This window comes from Monodelphis domestica, chromosome 3, assembly GCF_027887165.1.
Source record: "Monodelphis domestica isolate mMonDom1 chromosome 3, mMonDom1.pri, whole genome shotgun sequence".
Classification (NCBI taxonomy): domain Eukaryota; kingdom Metazoa; phylum Chordata; class Mammalia; order Didelphimorphia; family Didelphidae; genus Monodelphis; species Monodelphis domestica.
The window spans coordinates 410810631-410829029 of record NC_077229.1 but is presented as its reverse complement, the minus strand read 5'-3'; the positions used below and the strand labels follow the sequence as shown (position 1 = coordinate 410829029).

Genomic DNA, 18399 nt, shown 5'->3' with positions numbered 1-18399 from the left:
AGTGCCATAGCCATCGACCTACCAAAAAACATTTTTACTGAATTAGAAAAAAACCATGACAAAGTTCATTTGGAAGACCAAAAGATCAAGGATATCCAGGGAAATAATGAAAAAAAAACATGAAGAAAGGGGGCCTAGCAGGACCAGATCTCAAACTATACTATAAACATTCGTCATCAAAACAACATGGTACTAGCTAAGACACAGAAAGGAGGATCAGTGGAATATACTTGGGGTAAGTGACTTCAGGAAGACAGTCTATGATAAGCCCAAAGATCCCAGGTTTGGGGACAAAAATCTACTATTTATAAAAACTGCTGGGAAAATTGAAACACCGTATGGGCCAGTTTGGGGCTGGATCAACACCTTATACCCTAAACCAAGATAAACTCAGAACGGGTGAATGACTTGAATATAAAGAAGGAAACTATAAGTAAATTAGGTGAACACAGAATAGTATACTTGTCAGATCTTTGGGAAAGGAAAGATTTTAAGACCAAGCAAGAATTAGAAAATATTACAAAATGTAAAATAAATAATTTTATTACATTAAATTAAAAAGGTTTTATACAAACAAAACCAATGTGACCAAAATTAGAAGGGAAGCAACAAATTGGGAAAAAATCTTCATAACAAAAACCACTAATAAAGGTCTAATTACTCAAATTTATAAAGAGCTAAATCAATTGTACAAAAACTCAAGCCATTCCTCAATTGATAAATGGGTAAAGGACATGTATAGGCAACTTTCAGATAAAGAAATCAAAACTATTAATAAGCATATGAAAAGGCATTCTAAATCTCTTATAATCAGAGAAATGCAAATCAAAACAACTCTGAGGTACCACCTCACACCCAGCAGACTGGTTAACATGAAAGTAAAGGAAAGTAATGAATGCTGGAGGGGATGTGGCAAAATTAGGACATTAATGCATTGCTGGTGGAGCTGTGAATTAATCCAGCTATTCTTGAGGGCAATTTGGAACTATGCCCAAAGGCCACTAAAAATCTGTCTGCCCTTTGATCCAACCATAGCACTGCTGGGTTTATGCCCCAATGAGATAATAAGGGAAAAAACTTGCACAAGAAAATTCATAGCCGTGCCCTTTGTGGTGGCAAAAAATTGGAAAATGAGGGGATGTCCTCCGATTGCAGAATGGCTAAAACAAATTTTGGTATACGTTGGTGATGGAATACTATTGTGCTTTGTGATATTGAAATCACTTTAAAAGACTGATATATATTAATTTAAGGTCGCCAAGGAATTCATTTATGTAATTCCTAAATGAAACAGTCAAGTCAGCCAAATTTTTACGGTGTTTTAATTACAACAGGAGGAAGAAAATATTAGAGGGAGAGAGAGAGAAGGAAAAAGGGAGAGAAGGAAAGAAGTTTAACTCAGAACCACTCTGGCTCAGGCTGAGCCAAAGCAGGCATTAAGGCCTTGGATAGCCAAGGCAGGGAAAGGGATCAGTCCCTTATCACTCACATGACCAATCTGAAGGAAAGCAGTCTACGGGGCTCCTCCAACCTCAAGCACCAGCCTCCCACTGAACTCTAGCCCTCCTCACAGGGAGTCCCAAGAACTCCAGAGGCTGTTCTCTACCTCACTTTCTGCATCTCACATGTGCCAATGGTGGCTCAAGCTTGACCTAGGACCACCCAGGGGTCTGTCCTTTTTTGGCACATGTCTGTTGAAGGCCATATTCTCAAATAATTAAATCTTAAGTTTGCTGCAGCCCTTCCTAATCTTGTTACACTGAGTAGGATGGAGAATGTAGTTTCCAAGACTTGATTCTGTTATTTCAAGTATCTCTATTGTTATTGACCAGGAAACAGCTAAATCAGATCTTCTAAAGAATGGTCTGAATAGGGTGGAGTAGTTTTGAAATTCACAGCTTAAAGGAATAATGAACTGGAGAAATTCCATGGGAACTGGAATGACCTCCAGGAACTGATGCAGAGTGAAAGGAGCAGAGGAGCAGAACCAGGAGAACATTGTACACAGAGACTGATACACTGTGGTACAATCAAATGTAATGGACTTCTCTACTAGTAGCAATGCAATGATACAGAACAATTTGGAGGGATTTATGAGAAGAATGCTATCTACATTCAGAGGAAAAACTGTGGGAACAGAAATACAGAAGGAAAAACAACTGCTTGATCACATGGGTTGATGGGGATATGATTGAGGATATAGACTCTAAATGATCTCCAGAGTGCAAAAATAACAATATGGCAATAAGTTTTGATCAAGGACACATGTAAAAGCCAGTGGAATTGGGCATTGGCTAAGGGAGAGGTTGGGGGGAGGGGAGGGAAAGAACATGACTTGCAACCAAGGAAAAATATTCTAAATTAACTAAATAAAATTTTAAAAATAAATAAAAATAAAGATAAAAGGCCTAGGTTCTACCCCTAAAAAAAGATACTCATTAAATATTCATCAATAAAATGGGGAAATTTGAGGCAGAAAATTATAAATTATTAAATACAATCACAGAAATGAGCTAAAAAGGAATTTTAGAAATCATTCAGTCTGAACATATTTCACAGATGAGAAAACGGAGGCTGAGAGATTAAATCACCTGACCAAAATCATATGGCTAGTAAATAGCAGGTCTGGGATTTGAACCAATGTCTCCTTTTCTCATAGGGACACTGGAGAAAAAAAAAATCCTCCACTTTATATTTAGATTTACGGTAGCACAGAGTTTTATAACTGTAATGGAGTTCAGGATTCATCTAGTTCTTATCAATATCCAAAAATATTCCCCATATAACAGATACAACAAATAGCTATTCACCCTTGGCCTAATGACTTCCAAGAACTTTTAGGCAGCTTAAACTAATGGAGTTTTTCTGATACTGAACCTAAATTGGTCTCTGTGATTTCTACTTACTAGTCCAATTTTTCCCTTTTAAGGAAATTGAACAAGTCTAATCTCTCTTCCATATAACAGTACTTCAAATAGTTGAATTAGTCACTCAGTTGATAAGCACTTATTAACCAGACACTGTTCTAATTTCTGGATGTACAAAGATTAGGTTTTTTTAAAAAAACAACTAAAAAAAGTAGTCCTTGTTCTCAAGGAGCTTATATTCTAGAGTGATCTCCAAACCATAAGGCATCAGAATACAGTTTTCAGTGGGTATTTCCTGAGTCAATGATTTTCATTATCAATGATAAGAGAAGTATATTCTCCTGCCCTGAGAAACCCAGAATTAAAATGCCCACTCTTGTTCTCAGGGTGCCCATATATGTTCCTTCTTACCCTAAATGATTCAGTTCCTAGCACACTCATAATCATAATTATCTGCTGGAATATTTATCTCTCTGTAAATCCAACTTAGCTTCATTATGAGCAAAATTAATATTCTATATGTTGCAAAAGCATTAGCACAATTAAATCTTAAAACCAAATTAAGACTTTTGGGACCTTCTGTTTTTTATAAAATCAGAAAAAATAATCAACAGGGGATATTCTCTGAGATGAGAGGGTGGGGGATAAATACAAATATTTATAATTTGAAGGCTGACAGTAAGTTAATATGAAGACCTGGTTGTTACTTTGGAAACACCATAGAAAATAATCATAGCAAAAGAACACATGCACGCACACAGTAAAACTGTAAAATTCCATTGCCTGGCACAGTTAAGAAAGGGGCTGCACATAAGTAAATTATAGTTGCCCCCTTTAAATGTCAGATCTTATTTTCTTTTAAACATTTTGGGTAGCAATTTTTCTAATATAGATTACACACTTCCCTGCCTCCCTAAACTGAGTATACTGAACATAATTTAACCTTTTTGTTGATGACTCAGAGTCATTATTATGAACATCAATTATTGTACTATGCTGTAATACAACTATACCCTGAGGGGCTGTTGAAATATAAGGAATAGTTTGCTTCTACATTAAATGGACCCAAGAGGGCTATTCCTTTTTAGTTCATGCCTGATTTTTATAGTTTTGAGGGCTTTTTTTGTTCTTCAATATTACTGTCAAGTTGTCAGTTGTGATTTCTTGTTCCAGCAAATGTGCCTGCCTACAGTAGCACCCCCTACCTCTTATAATTTGCTGCTTCTAAGTAAATCAGCTCTGAGTGAGGGCCTGTCCTATGACAAAAATACATGCATGAGGTTTAGTGTATGGACTTGGTGATGCTGATATGCTGGCTGCTGCTAAAGGTGTTTTTTCCAATCTTAGAATCAGAGAGAGACTTTAGAAAGGATTCTCTAAAATCATTTAATTCTCAGTCCAGAGGAAGAATCCTTTCTAAAAATATTTGTAACAGATCCAATCTTCTGAACAAAATTTCTACAATAGGGATTTTCATTACCTTTTGAAGAAGCTCATTTCATCCCTGGAAAACTAGTTTCTCATCAATTTTCCTTCTGTAGAGTGAAAAATCTTTAACCCATTGGTTTGGACCAAATTCTGCTCACTAGAGCTATAAAGAATAAATCCAATTCCTATTTCATAACTAGCCTTCAAATACTTAAATAGAGCTGGCACATCCCACTTAAGTTATCCTCTCCATAATCCAAATGACACTTCAATCATTTGGATATTCTAATATAGTTGAGTTTGCCATCTAAGTAGACTCAAGGTAAGATTAGTGTAGCTATTGTGAAGATTGAATTTAGCTATCTCCTTATTGTAACAATGAAGGTACTTAGCTCTTCCTTTATTGTGAACATTAAATTGTAATCCCCTATCTATTTTTTAGATTTTAATCCCCAGTGTTAAGTCAGTATTTAAAGTAGATCTACCCATTTTAACCACAAAAAAGTGTCAAATAACTAAAAAAGGTGTGAACACCCATTTCATACATTGAGTGGGCAGTCCTGGAGAGGAACAATGGCTATGATTGGTAGAAGTAAAAATTTAGAGGAAGTGACACAAGAGAAAAATATCTTTAAATAAAGGAAACAAAGACACACAAGATGGATCCAGAAATACTCAGTCACTGGGAGTTGGAATGGGAGACAGATCACTCAGAATTGAAGTGAAGATAGATACTTGAGGAGAGACTGGAAGAGAGACACTCAGACATGGAGTGAAGACACTTGGCTATGGAACTGGACCCCTGGAGGAGCTTATGCAGGAGACCTCAGACTGCTTTCCTTTTAGATGGTCACTATAGTGAGTGTAAAAGGCTGACTTAGTTTCCTTGTCTTTCTGGAGGTGTGAATCTCCGAGAAAGGCCTATAGTCTTGAGACTCCTTTCCCCTGACTGGGGCTTAGAATTTTTACCTGGCTTGGAGGAAGCCAGAGCTCTATGGCTCGCTCTCGCTCTCGCTCTCGCTCTCTCTCTCTCTGTCTCTCTGTCTCTCTCTCTCTCTCTCTCTGTCTCTCTCTCTGTCTCTCTCTGTGTCTCTCTCTGTGTCTCTCTCTGCCTCTCTCTGTCTCTCTCTGTCTCTCTCTCCCCCTCCCTCCCTCCCCTTTTCTCTCTTCCTTAATACCTTCCCTCTACTGTAAATAAACTACCATACATTCCACTTTACTTTAGTAATTCATTTTGGGATATGAAAATTAAATCCCTGGTGACCACCAAATTAAATAATTTCAGTCCAACCAATAAATTTAACCATATAAATTTAACACTATACATCTTGAAAAAAAGAATCAAGCTGAGAAATATAATTCAACTATATCATAAGTAACTCACCATAGACATCTGGGGGTCAGGCACTTTCACTATCTCAAAACTTGTTAAAATTGGGGATGACTCATCACCATCCTAGATGCCAAAGAAAGGAGAGAGAAAATGCAAGAATGGAAGAAAGAAAAAAAAATACCACTTTAAAATGTTCTAAAAATAGTGAAGAACAATAAGTGAGCTTCGGCCCAATTGCATTTATATTATAATTATAATTCTTGTTGGCAATAATGAAATTCCTTTATTTCAGTAAAAGATATTCTAAAAAAAAAATATGGTTCTTATACCTCCTTTTGTGGGGACAGGCAGAAGGTACTGATTTAAGGAAAAATCAATGGCTATGAAGAAAAATATTTAACAGATTTAAGATAGATGGGGTCCACAGGCAATGTGGTTTTGATTTACTTCTAAAATTTTCTTAAAGACAAAAGGATAATTAAAAAAAGAAAGAGAAATAGGTGCTGATTACAAGATACCTGGAAGGAAGAACTATAAAGCATAATTAAAATGATAGGCTGGCTTCATCAAATTTATCTTCAGAAATCACCAAGTAAATAGGAAAGAAAAAGAAAATATGACACCACATAAAGTTCATTAGAGGCACAAGAACTTTTTTATAAGGGGTGGTTTATTTCACATGGCTTCCAATCTGTACACAGTTCGAGATAAAGCAGCACTGCTCCTCAGGGTGACAAGTGACTCTTCAGTTGTGAATCTTAATGACATGAATTTATGAACTAATTCTAAAGAAAAAAAAGCTAATCTTAACATAAAATAATCTTTGCTTGTTTTAATTCTCTAGACCAGGAAGGTAAAGCAATGTAATAAACACTATGCCTATTTAAAGGACAAATAGTATTAAGATTGGAGTCATTTGTGAAAAATTCTAAAGTTTGTGCCAAACTATTAAAATTACATTTCCAAATGCTAGTATTTTTTTCTTTAAACAAACTACAATGAAAACAGGAAAAGTTGAAGAAGAGGACTATTATAGTTTAACTTCAGTATAGTAATTGAGTCTTACAGAAAACCACAAATTCTTGTAGCCATTGGTTAACAGGCTAGTCACAATACCAGAAAACACATTTATCAACCCAACTGTGACAAGTAATCTTCACTTAGACTATCTGTCACAAAAGACAGGTGACAAGAAAGTCTATTTCCATTAGATTCAATACACTGGACCAGGAATCTTTACACTAAGTGGAAGTATGACAGATTGGGTAGACAGGCACTAATTTATGAACAATTTTCATGGAGCAGTAGAAAGGGGTCAAGAATTTGTTGAAGTATGCTTTTAAATACCTCTAGAAATTCTATTAATATAATTTTAGCCAATCTATTAAAAATTATTAAAATTAAATTTAGAACTTTGCCACTGTTTCTTCAGATAGATATTGGCATTTTTTCATTATTTTCTTGGATTTCAAATCTAATTACATAGACAGAAGTGCACGGGCACATGACATTATTATATACTGCTAATAAATTATTTTCATCTTAACATTTCACTCATTAGTGTAGGATTTGTTTATAAAATATTAAGCATTTACCACTATATGTTGTTTCATACCAATTATCACCTATAGGATGCAAATGGGTCAATTACTCTGAATCTTTCACTTAAAAGAACACAGTTCTAAAATAAACCCCAAAACAAGAGAAAAAAATTTAAAAAGCATGATTCTGATTCAAAAGTTATCATCAAAAATTATCATAGCCTACCAAAAAAAAACCTTCCTGGCTTTACAAAAATCTGTTAAGGAATTTGGAAAAGTAAATCACTGTTCATACACTTTAGGAAAAAGAATATGAAAGCATAAAGTTAATATGCCATTCCAAAAGTAGAATATATTGTAATGTTTTCTGTATTTTTACATAACAGTAGCAGTGTAACATTAATTATTTTCATTCTGTTAGCTAAGGTTTGGACACATTTTCATGAAGATAGAGATATTTTTAGCATACATAAAGACATAGCAATAAAACTCATTAAATGGTGAAGAAAAATTATTTTCCATAATAGAAAAAATGAAATTATAAATATTTCTCATTAAATTTACCATTACAAAAAACTAGGTATGGTTCTCCATAATTTCAATGAATCATTACTATTTAATTTTATGAGTATTACTGATATCTTCATTGCCAATTTGAAGAACAATAAATCAAAAAGTTTTAATCACTTGTATTTTATTGAATTCTGTAATCTAGAACTGCATTACATGAATGATTGGCTTTTGTAATCTTGTTGTAGCTATACTATTTGATTTGTATGTACATAAACAGCTGCTGCTGACAGCTGTCTGCTGCTATCTTACAACTAAATAATTCATCTCAGCAGGAATGTCAGTAATTTTTTTAATTCTTTCCTCATATCTGTTTTAAAGAGGCCATAAATAGGTTTAAGGCACATACCTTTTCATAGTAAACTATCCCATATTCCTTATCTTCACATTTGACACATCGAAACTCAACCATTAGGTACATAAAATTAGAACTCCGTTTTTCACTCTATTAAAAAGGAGAAATAATATAAAATAAAAGCTTAGTTTTATAATTTGCTTTATTATAAAGTATGGATCAGGATATGAAGCAAAAAAATACTTCCTAGTAAGATTATAATTTTTATGTATGATACCATGTCACTAAAATATCTAGTGTTTGGTATTCTAACTTCTTTCTAAGATATCATTTCAGAGGTATTTTATATAAATATTGACATTCAAAAAACATGTGTTTCTTGTACTAAAAATCTTTTAAACTTAGTCATTTAATGCAAAAGTATTTAACATTCAATCACAGGACGAATTCCAAATGTGAAACTAATATTAGTTAGAAAAGACTACTGAATCAAAGCTAACTATTCATAATATATTTTTGTAGGTAAGCATCCTGAACTAGGACAAAAAAATTCATTCGTAAATTCAACATTTAAAAACACATATATAAAACTGAAAATCAGTTGTTGTATTAAATATTAAATGGGATCAGTACTTAAAAAGAATGCAAACATTTATCCTAATTTAGTTTTTACAAAAAGCCTATTGCCAATAAATTTTTAAAATGATTAGGAAAGAGAATTCTCTATCCTCAAATTCCCAATAAGTAACATCTGAGCTCATAGTTAAATTAAAAAAAAAAATTATAACAGTGATCTTGGAGCAAAGCACTGAATCAGTAAAAAGAAAAAAAACTAACTTTTATAGAGTTCATTGTAAGAAAAAGAACACTTGAAGCCACTACCTTCTCTTTTTCCAAAATGTGATGATCTACTACTGAGAGACTCTAAATTAAGTCTGTCTGTACCCTGTGGTGCTCATTATAGCCTGGGCCATATTACAAAACTGATATTCCTCCCTCCTTATTCGATTAATATAATTGTTATTTCCATTCTCCAGATACAAAATTGTTAGGATTAACATCTGGTACATGGAGGCACTGTATTCAAAAGCAAATCTATTTAACACCAACCACAACAAAAATACTTTAAAAAAAGAACTACACTAATTCCATCCTCTGATAAGAATTTTCTATGCCATTTTCATAAACACAAAGTCAAAAATAATTGCCAAAGTTGCTTTGTAATGTTTTAAGAATTGCTAGATTTCTGTAAAGAGTATAGAAAACAGACAGCATCTTATTTGAACAGAAAGTATTCTAAAGTTGGACCAAAATGTTTAAAATGAGTAGGATAATGATTTCAAAGTAATTAATTTGTCTGACAATAGTAATAATCTAAGCTTATTCAGAATACAAATGAGTAAGTAGGGAATAAATACTAAACTTTACAGAAATTATTTGTGTGATGTGAGATACAAGAGGTATATACTGTCCCCTTCCTGGTTCTAAAGTAAAATAGAGAAGCCACAGGTATCCCATTAGTTTTCCAGAAACAAGTCCTAAAAAAACAACACAAACATTCTCAGATATTCAGGATACTTAACTCCTCAAGACCCCAGACTCTTCTAAGAGATTCATAAATAGACAAATGATTTTTTAAAATGTTAAGTAAAACAATACATTCCTCTATACAAGTTGCTTAACCTTAAACTTTTATGAAAAAATATTCCAGTAAGAAAAAAGTATATGTATAAAAATACATATATTATATATTTGTTTATGTATTCATGTACACATACATATGTATTTATATACATATAATCATATATATTTTAAACACAAAAAACTAATTTTAGTTGGTTTTGTTGTTTAAGATTTAATTAATAAGTTGCTTACTAATCAAAGTATAGAGAAGATAGCCCACCTCATTAATCATTTCTATTTCTCTAAATGTCAGTCTGTCCAACCAATCCACTTTTACCATGTGGCCTTGTCGATGAGCCTTGGTGAGCTATAAATGAAAAAGAAAGAATTTTTTTTGAAAAGCTCATTATTTAAAATAGAGAAAATTCTGAGACTCTGGAGAAAATAAGCTGGAACATTTTGGAAAGGATTTGAGAATTATACAAATAAAGTAACTATAGCATATATATAGCCATAGCATTTGGCTTACAGATTCCACTACTAGGCATATATCCTAAGGAGGTCATCGATAAAAGAAATCTAAATACATCAAAATATTAATAGCATCAGTTTTCATGGTAGCAAAGAACTACAATCAAAGCAGATTCCCATAAAATGAGGAATAGCTAACAAACTGTGGTAGGTAGTGTAAACCTTAAAATTTCTCAGACTTATGAATGTTGGAAATTTCCCCATTGGGAAATTTCATACTTGAAAAATGTCCTACTGATATTAAGAACTCTATTGGAATGTGAAAACCCTTGGCATGGGAGGGTCCTTCTCCTCCCTACCTAAGACTACTTTAGGACAGAAACCTTTTGCTAAAAAATGGAAAGGGCTTTGACCTATGCTTAAGCATAGAACAGGAAGTTCTTTGAGTCATGATTGATTTTAGAATTGATACAATAGAGATACTTGGAATGACAGAACCAGGTCTTGGAACTTACAATCTCCACCCTACTCAGTCTAACAGGATTTAGGAAGGGCTGCAGCATAGATCAAGATTTAATTATTTGAGAACATGACCTTCAACAGACATGTGCAAAGGAAACAGACCTCTGGGCGGTCCTGGGTTAAGTTAGAGCCACCATTGGCACAGGGGAGACATCGACAGTGATTGGTAGAGTGAGAACTGAGGGGAGGGGACTTAGATGGTTTCCTTAAAGATAGCAGGGTCTGAAGAGAGGTTTGGCTCTGGGAGGAGGTTTTGCTCTGAGCGAGGTGGCTCTGAAGGAGGACTGAGGAGGTTGCTCTGTTGGAGGACCAGGAGAGAAGGCTGGCTCTGAAGGAGGAGAATTCTCTGGAACATTTCTTGAAAGGAGGCTCTCTTGAAGGTGGAGCCTGAGGATGGTATGAGAAGCCTTACCTAGAGAGATCTTGGGTGAGTGATAAAACCAACTGACTGATTTATTCATTCTTATTCCTTTCTTACTTTCTCTCTTTTTCTATGGATTAATCAGTGTATTATAAATTAAATTTCTCTATAAAACCCAGTTGGCTTGGGCATATTCATAAATTGAGAATATATTCCCTGGCAACCATCTTATATTTATATAAAACCAAGACACAGTAGAAAACATATTTCAGTGGTCATAATTGTTATATAATTCCCTTGCTCCCAAAACATTTTAATTATCACAGCTTATGGCTCCCACTCTCTTATCTACAACTATTTAACACTAAAAACTATTTTAAATCTAACAGTAGGCATAATAGAATGCTACTGAGATTTAAGAGATGACAAATATGATAGAGAAAAGCATGGAAAGACTTCACCAACTGACACAAAGTGAAGCAAAGTCAAGAAAACAATACAAACACGACTGCAGAAATTAAAATTGTAAAGAAAAATGGCCATAAAAGATTAATGTTGCCAAATTACAAGGGAAAAGCATGGCTTCAAAGAAGAAAGATGAGAAGATACTACCCCAAATCCTTTGTAGATAGATGTAAGAGATCCAGGGATGATGAAATTAGCATTGACTTTCAGAAATTTTCAATGTACAAATCAGTTTTGTTCATTTTTTCCTCTTCTTTTCCCTATTTTTTCTTTAAAATTATTTATGTGTTTGTTATATATGATAGCTCACTGAGAGGCAGGGAGGAAAAGAATGGGATACAAAGAAAAATTTAGAGTTCCAAAAAAATGATATAATTTTAAAATTTTTGTAAAAAGTTTTTACATTAAAGGCTTTCTACAATATGACTGTATTTTCTTTTTTACATACAATTAATTTCAGTCAATCTGGATTAAGTCACTGTCCTGATTTTTCCACATCCCAGCCTTTATTTTTGCTGCTCTCCTTTACATATCTATCTACTATGGAACTTATTTCATTCTATCTTGTACTAAAATTATGCATATATTTATCTTGCAACCATAAGATACTATCAGTTATCTAAGTAAAGGGATATTACTGTCCTGCCTAACTTTAAACACAGGAGGCAATCAACAAATACTTACTAAAATAAAATGAATCAAGAATAGAAAATCAAGATTCATATTGTATTGCTATATTCACTCATGATGAGATTTTGGGGGCAAGAGACAAGTTGCTTAACCTCTCTATGGGAAAATAAATTCTCTCATATGTAAAATGGGAATAAAATATTTCCCTACTGCACAGAATTGTTGTGAAGTTCAAGTCAAATGAGATAATGGATATAAAAATACTCTGAAAAATAAAAGCATAAAAAAAATTTTACATTATAAGGCATTATATGCCTTCGTTTACCTGATACCATACATTGCCAAGCTTACCCAAGAGAGTTCTGATAAAGAAGTCAATAGAACTAATCATTTCATTCAAATTTGGACAAGGTAATGGTTATCTCCAGCTCAGTCATCTTTCCATGAAAACCAAAGGCCTCCACCAAATGTAAAACTAATGAAACAAAGTTGATGTGTGATTTATTCCTGTCATGACAATTTATATTTCTTTATAAGCTAAAAAATTCCGTGGCCTAGATCTTTCCCAGACAGAAAATCTGCATTCTGTTAAACAGCAGGGTAATGGCACTACAATCTGTTTTGAAATTTGTTCTGAGGAAGTAATCCTCACTAGGGTGCCCATCCCAAGAAAGAGATAGGTCAAGAAAGCAGCAAATGCCTCATTCTTTTCTTTCTAGGCCCAGGGATTTATTTCTATGGAATTCACAAACAGTCATAATATAAAGCACTGAAGGGCAGCATACTGTCATAGAAATAATGGCATAATTATTGAGCCTCCATCCCTGAAGTCTCCAAGAATTAAACAGTATGGGGTTTGAAAAGCTATTAAATTGAAAGAATCCCTAAGAATCAAATAATAACATGTCCATGAAACTGCTTGGGGAACTAATCATGTATTATCAGATTTAATGGAAGGGCAGACACATTTTCAAAGGGCAGGGGGAATAAGGGAAAGAATATCACATTTTCACTCTGTTCTACAAAAGACCAAAAAAAGTACCTTCAAAACAAGCATATACTAGAAAGGTAGTATAGTGACAGAGGAGGGAGACAAAAAGACAAAAGGGAAGAGTTTTAATAAATAAATAATCCCTCAGATTTATAAACACAATTAGAAAATACTACTCAGTAGTCTTATAATCTAAACCTTCAAACTGTATAAAATGATGTTTAAGTTTCATATGGACCCAAAATCCTATCATTGCATGTTATAGAAAATTATTTTCTTATTCCTGTCTCTGTCTTCCCCAAAGTGTCTGAACTATATGCTTATTAAAGTGAAGATGTCTAGGGTCAGCCCTATAGACTGATGGCGTTGATAGTTCATGTAATAAAATTAGAAAGGTGATATTCTGGAAAGCAATTTGGAACTGTGCCCAAAGGGTGCTAAAAGACTGTCTGCCCTTTGATCCAGTCATAGCTCTGTTGGGTTTGTACCCCAAAGAGATAATAAGGAAAAAGACTTGTCCAAGAATATTCATAGCTGAGCTCTTTGTAGTGGCAAAAAATTGGAAAATGAGGGGATGCCCTCCAATTGGGGAAAGGCTGAACATATTGTGGTATATGTTGATGATGGAATACTACTGTGATAAAGGAATAATGAACTGGACGAATTCCATGGGAACTGGAACAACCTCCAGGAATTGATGCAGAGCAAAAGGAGCAGAACCAGGAGAACATTGTACACAGAGATTGATACACTGTGGTACAATCAAATGTAATGGACTTCTCTTCTAGCAGCAATGCAATGATCCAGGACAATTCTGAGAGACCTATGAGAAAGAACACTATCCACATTCAGAGGAAGAACTGTGGGAATAGAAACACAGAAGAAAAATAACTGCTTGATCACATGGGTTAATGGGGATATATATGACTAGGGATATAGACTCTAATTGATCACCCTAGTGTAAATATCAATAATATGGAAATAGGTCTTGATCAATGACACGTAAAATCCAGTGGAACTGCATGTTGGCTACAGGAGGGAGGTGGGGAAGGGGAGAGAAGGAACATAATTCTTTTAACCATGGAAAAATATACTAAATTCACTAATAAAATAAAATTTTCAAAACAAAAACAAAAAAAGGCCAAGGTGAGATTACTACCTTTAAAATTCTCTTCTGACCAGTATTAGTGCCTAAAAAGTAGGGATGTCTGGCCCACAGAAGACAAAAATAATTATCAAATATTTGGAGGACTATCAACTAGAAGAAATATGAAGACTTATTTTGCTTAGTTCCAGAGGGCAGAATTTATACTAGTCATTGGAGGTAATGGGGGTGGGGGGTGGGGTACAGAAGAAGAGGGACTGGTTTAATATGAAGGAGAATTAGAGCTACTCAAAAGATGAAATGAACTGTGTCTTGGGAGGTAGTGAGTTCGCTTAAAGTATTCAACCAGATGATCTTAAGAGTTCATATTTCAGTTGGGACTGCACTAAATAACCTTTGTACTTACCTCCTAACTCTGAAATTAAAATGCTATAAAATTTCTGGGGGAATCATTCACAGAATTCCTAGAGGAAAAGTTTAGGCCAAATTTCACATGGCCCAAATACCCTAATATCAGTATATTGTTGGTACTAAAAAAAATACTTACTACACAATAATAGCTCACATTTACATGCTACTCATGTGGTCGTTGTTCAGTCACTTTCAGTCCTATCTGACTCTTTGTACTCCCTTCTTAGGATTTTCTTAGCAAAGATGCAAAGGCTTGTCATTTTCTTTTATGGATCATTTTACAGATAAGGAAACTGAGGCAAATAGGGTTAACTGACTTGCTCAGGATCACACAGTTAGTGTCTAAAGCTGTATTTGAACTCAGGTCTTCCTGACCCCAGGCCAAACACTCCATCCACTGTGCCACCTAGATAGCCCTACTTTGTAGTTTCTAGGCCTTATTTTTTTTCAATAAACATGCTCATTATGGTCTTGGGGATAGAATGTAAATTTGGCAAACAAGAATCAGCCAAACTAAATTCTAAGAAGTAGATTCATCAACACATTGGCTACAAGATGAAACTCTTTTCTGATCACAATATAGTGATCCTTCATCTATCATGAGATTTATGTTCCAGAGACCCCTGCGATAAGTGAAAATCCGCAAAGTAGCAACATTATTATTATTATTTATATATATTTCAAGGCTTTATAAACCCTTCCCACTCTCCAATAAACCTTTTCCATACTCTCATTAACCTTTCCCACACTCTTAAAAACACTTCATATGCTCTTAAACACTTTCTTCACTCTTAAACCTATGTAATTTGGCACTTGGTTCACTGCCAGAAGCCTTAGAAGGCATAGAACGTTTGTGCGGTAGAGGGCTTGAAATAAATTCAAACTTTTACAAAAACTTCACAAAAACACAACACCACAGAGCAACACTACGCATAGTGATCATATGTCAATGTAAAGTGGACAAGGAGAGATGCTGAACATATGGGCACAGTGCAGGAGAGCAAAGAGACCGATGTTAATCACTGAGCCAATCAGTGGCCAGGATACAGAACACAGCACTGTGATTGGTCACCATTCATTCCAGCAGTCAATAGTGTGCCATGTACAATCGCATGTTGGCAAACTTCTGCAAGCTGTAGTGGCATACTGCATTTCCATTGTATATAGTATGGCATTCATATGCAAAATCCCATGATATAGCGAAAACTCTGGGCTAAACTGAAGCTGTGATAAATGAACTACAATATAGGAAGAGATAACTATAATTGTCAAAGATGATCTAACAAATTATTGAGGTGTTGCAATCTGAATTAGTGGAGGAAATACTAATACAGCAAAATCATTGACTTTTGTAGCTGAAGAATGCAACAACCAGGGTTCTTATCTTCATGGAATTTTCTATGCACCAAAACAAAACTTTATTTGAGCTGCTGAAACTAAAGGACTTTTGCATAATTGTGAATGACAATTTTTACCTCAACACATAGTACTTTGCATTTTCTTTTCCTAAATAAGGAACTCTTGTTCATAATTCTCCTTGAATTTCAAACTTTATTTAGGAGAGCACTATTGCCCAAGTGAAGGGTTTTTTTCCTTAAATCTTTCTCAAAGATGATTCTAGAAAACTTGTGTCACATTACTTTTTTTGGCAAAGACAGGTTATAGCTTTATAAGATACATAAATCATTTAGGATTCAATCTGAAACTGGCATAAATTCATTTAGTCCACTTGTGATAACAGGTCTCACAGCAGAAAGTAAGTGATTCAATAACTACTGATAAAGATTCAACTATATATAGCATTAGGTTTAAAATGCTTGCTTCAAAAGGATTCTCCAATGTCCATCATTTTGTAAAAGAATAGCAAAAAAAAAAGCCAAACAGTCCAAATTAATAAGCCTATACATAGTAGAAAAATTAGGTAATCCTTATAAGCTTTGTGATAGGTTTTTGATGAAGATGATGATATTACTTCCTTTTATTGACCCCCAGTTTCCCATGAAAGCTAAGGCCCAAATATCTTTTCAATTCTAACATTTTACTGGTGCTGCTATATGGCAACAAAATGTGGAATAGCACACAACTGCCTCCAAACCTTCAGAGGACAAATGAAGTGTATGGTGGACATGAATAGGTTGCAGTATGCAACCAAGGGGAACTCTAAAGAAGTTTTAGCATTAATGATGTCATCAAGGAATTGTATGTTGGGAAGAAAAGATGGTCTAGTCAGGTAGCAAGAATAAGGAATTACATTCTGAGTGTCTACAAGTACCACAGGAATCTCTGAGGCAAACTTTTGGGAGAACTGTGGACAAAAGGGTGGGTTTTGATTTGCATCCTTGAAGAGAATTCCCCAAACAATTAGAACACTTTGAGTTTGATCTGATTAGTATATTCTACTCACAGGCCAAATGATAGCCAAAGCTAACAACACATAAATGTGCTAGTTAGAAAGAGAATAATAATACTATAAATACTGTTTTACATCAGATAGAAGACATGTGCTATTCCCCAAACAAGTAATCAAGACCTGGCTTTATGGTAGAATAATACATCTTCTTACATACATCCCATTAACTACATTAAACATGGAGGTCACAATGAGGGGCATTTTCCCAAGGAAAAAATCCTAAATTATTGAGTTAACTGAGAACAACTTGAGGAATTTACCAATGTACTCTAAAAACAATTAAATTCATTAGAGTCAGAGACTAATATAAGGTACACTGTAATGTAATTCACTTAATGTATCACTTTTCCTGATTAAATACCATGATATATCACAAATCTGCAAGAAGGAAAACAAAAAGACTCTCAGAAAGAACTAAAAGTTGTCTCTGAAGAAAGATACAGGTTTTGTAAGTGAAGATAAGGGGATGAATGGTTAAGAGATATAACATGAAGGTAGAAAGCTTTGGCTACTAATTGGATATGAGAGCTGAGGAGAAAAAAACAAGTGAAAGGTTGTGAACCTAGATAACTGGAATTATAGTGCTATCAACAGAAACAAGGAAGGCTGAAAGAGGGATGAATTTGGTGGGAAATATTATTTCTTTCATTTTGGACATGTTGAGTTTAATATCCAAGAAAAAATTCTGATGATCCTATCAGAAAAAGTTATCCTTTAATGGCAAATTGGAAAGCTAAAAGCCCATATAATGCTATAAAATCACATTTACCAGCCACAATAGACTTATCAATAGATAAAAATTATCAGCAGAACAATGGCAGAATTCAAGGATTATTGTCAGAATTTTGTTTTTCCTCCCAGTCACTATATAAATGTTAACTATAAGTAGCAGTAGTAGTAGTAACTAGGACTTCCTAATTACAAGTCCAGTACTAAGACTATATTAAAAGCATAGGGAAAACTGTGAATAAAGCACTATACACTGATCTTAATCAGACCTCAGAAAATTCTGAAAGAAATCTTAGTCTCTCCAAAACCTCAAAAGAGATCATGATCAACTCCTGTGTAAGAATCAATGAAACAGTCAAAAATATTAAAAAATAAAGAGCAGAGAGCAAGTCCTTCAGCAGTTCTGCAGCATTTTTTTCCCCTAAAAAATTAATTACTGGCTTGATGGTTTTCATTTAGTTTTGAGAAGGGATCACTCAATAGCAATGAAGGGTGCCACAGCACAGGATGAGTAAAGTCTTCAAACCCTTCTGAAATTTTAAGAAAGCATGCACTGTTAAGAAACAAGGTACATCAAGGTACATGACTCCAATGAGCACTGAGAGAGAAATGGGGGGTAGGAGGGGAGCGATGAAGGGGGGTGGAGG

At 34.3% G+C, this 18399-nt stretch overlaps 1 protein-coding gene across 2 annotated transcripts in view; it reads right to left on the bottom strand.

Annotated features, from left to right (window-relative positions):
* Positions 1 to 18399, bottom strand: part of PIK3C3 (phosphatidylinositol 3-kinase catalytic subunit type 3) — a 215952-nt gene that overhangs the window by 183073 nt on the left and 14480 nt on the right. For both annotated transcript variants that reach the window (XM_007486726.3, XM_056824362.1), the window contains exons 5-7: positions 9938 to 10024; positions 8089 to 8184; positions 5680 to 5751 (exon numbers count right to left, since the gene is read on the bottom strand). In XM_007486726.3, the coding sequence (XP_007486788.1) occupies positions 5680 to 5751; positions 8089 to 8184; positions 9938 to 10024 (255 nt within the window). The remainder of the gene's footprint in view (positions 1 to 5679; positions 5752 to 8088; positions 8185 to 9937; positions 10025 to 18399) is intronic.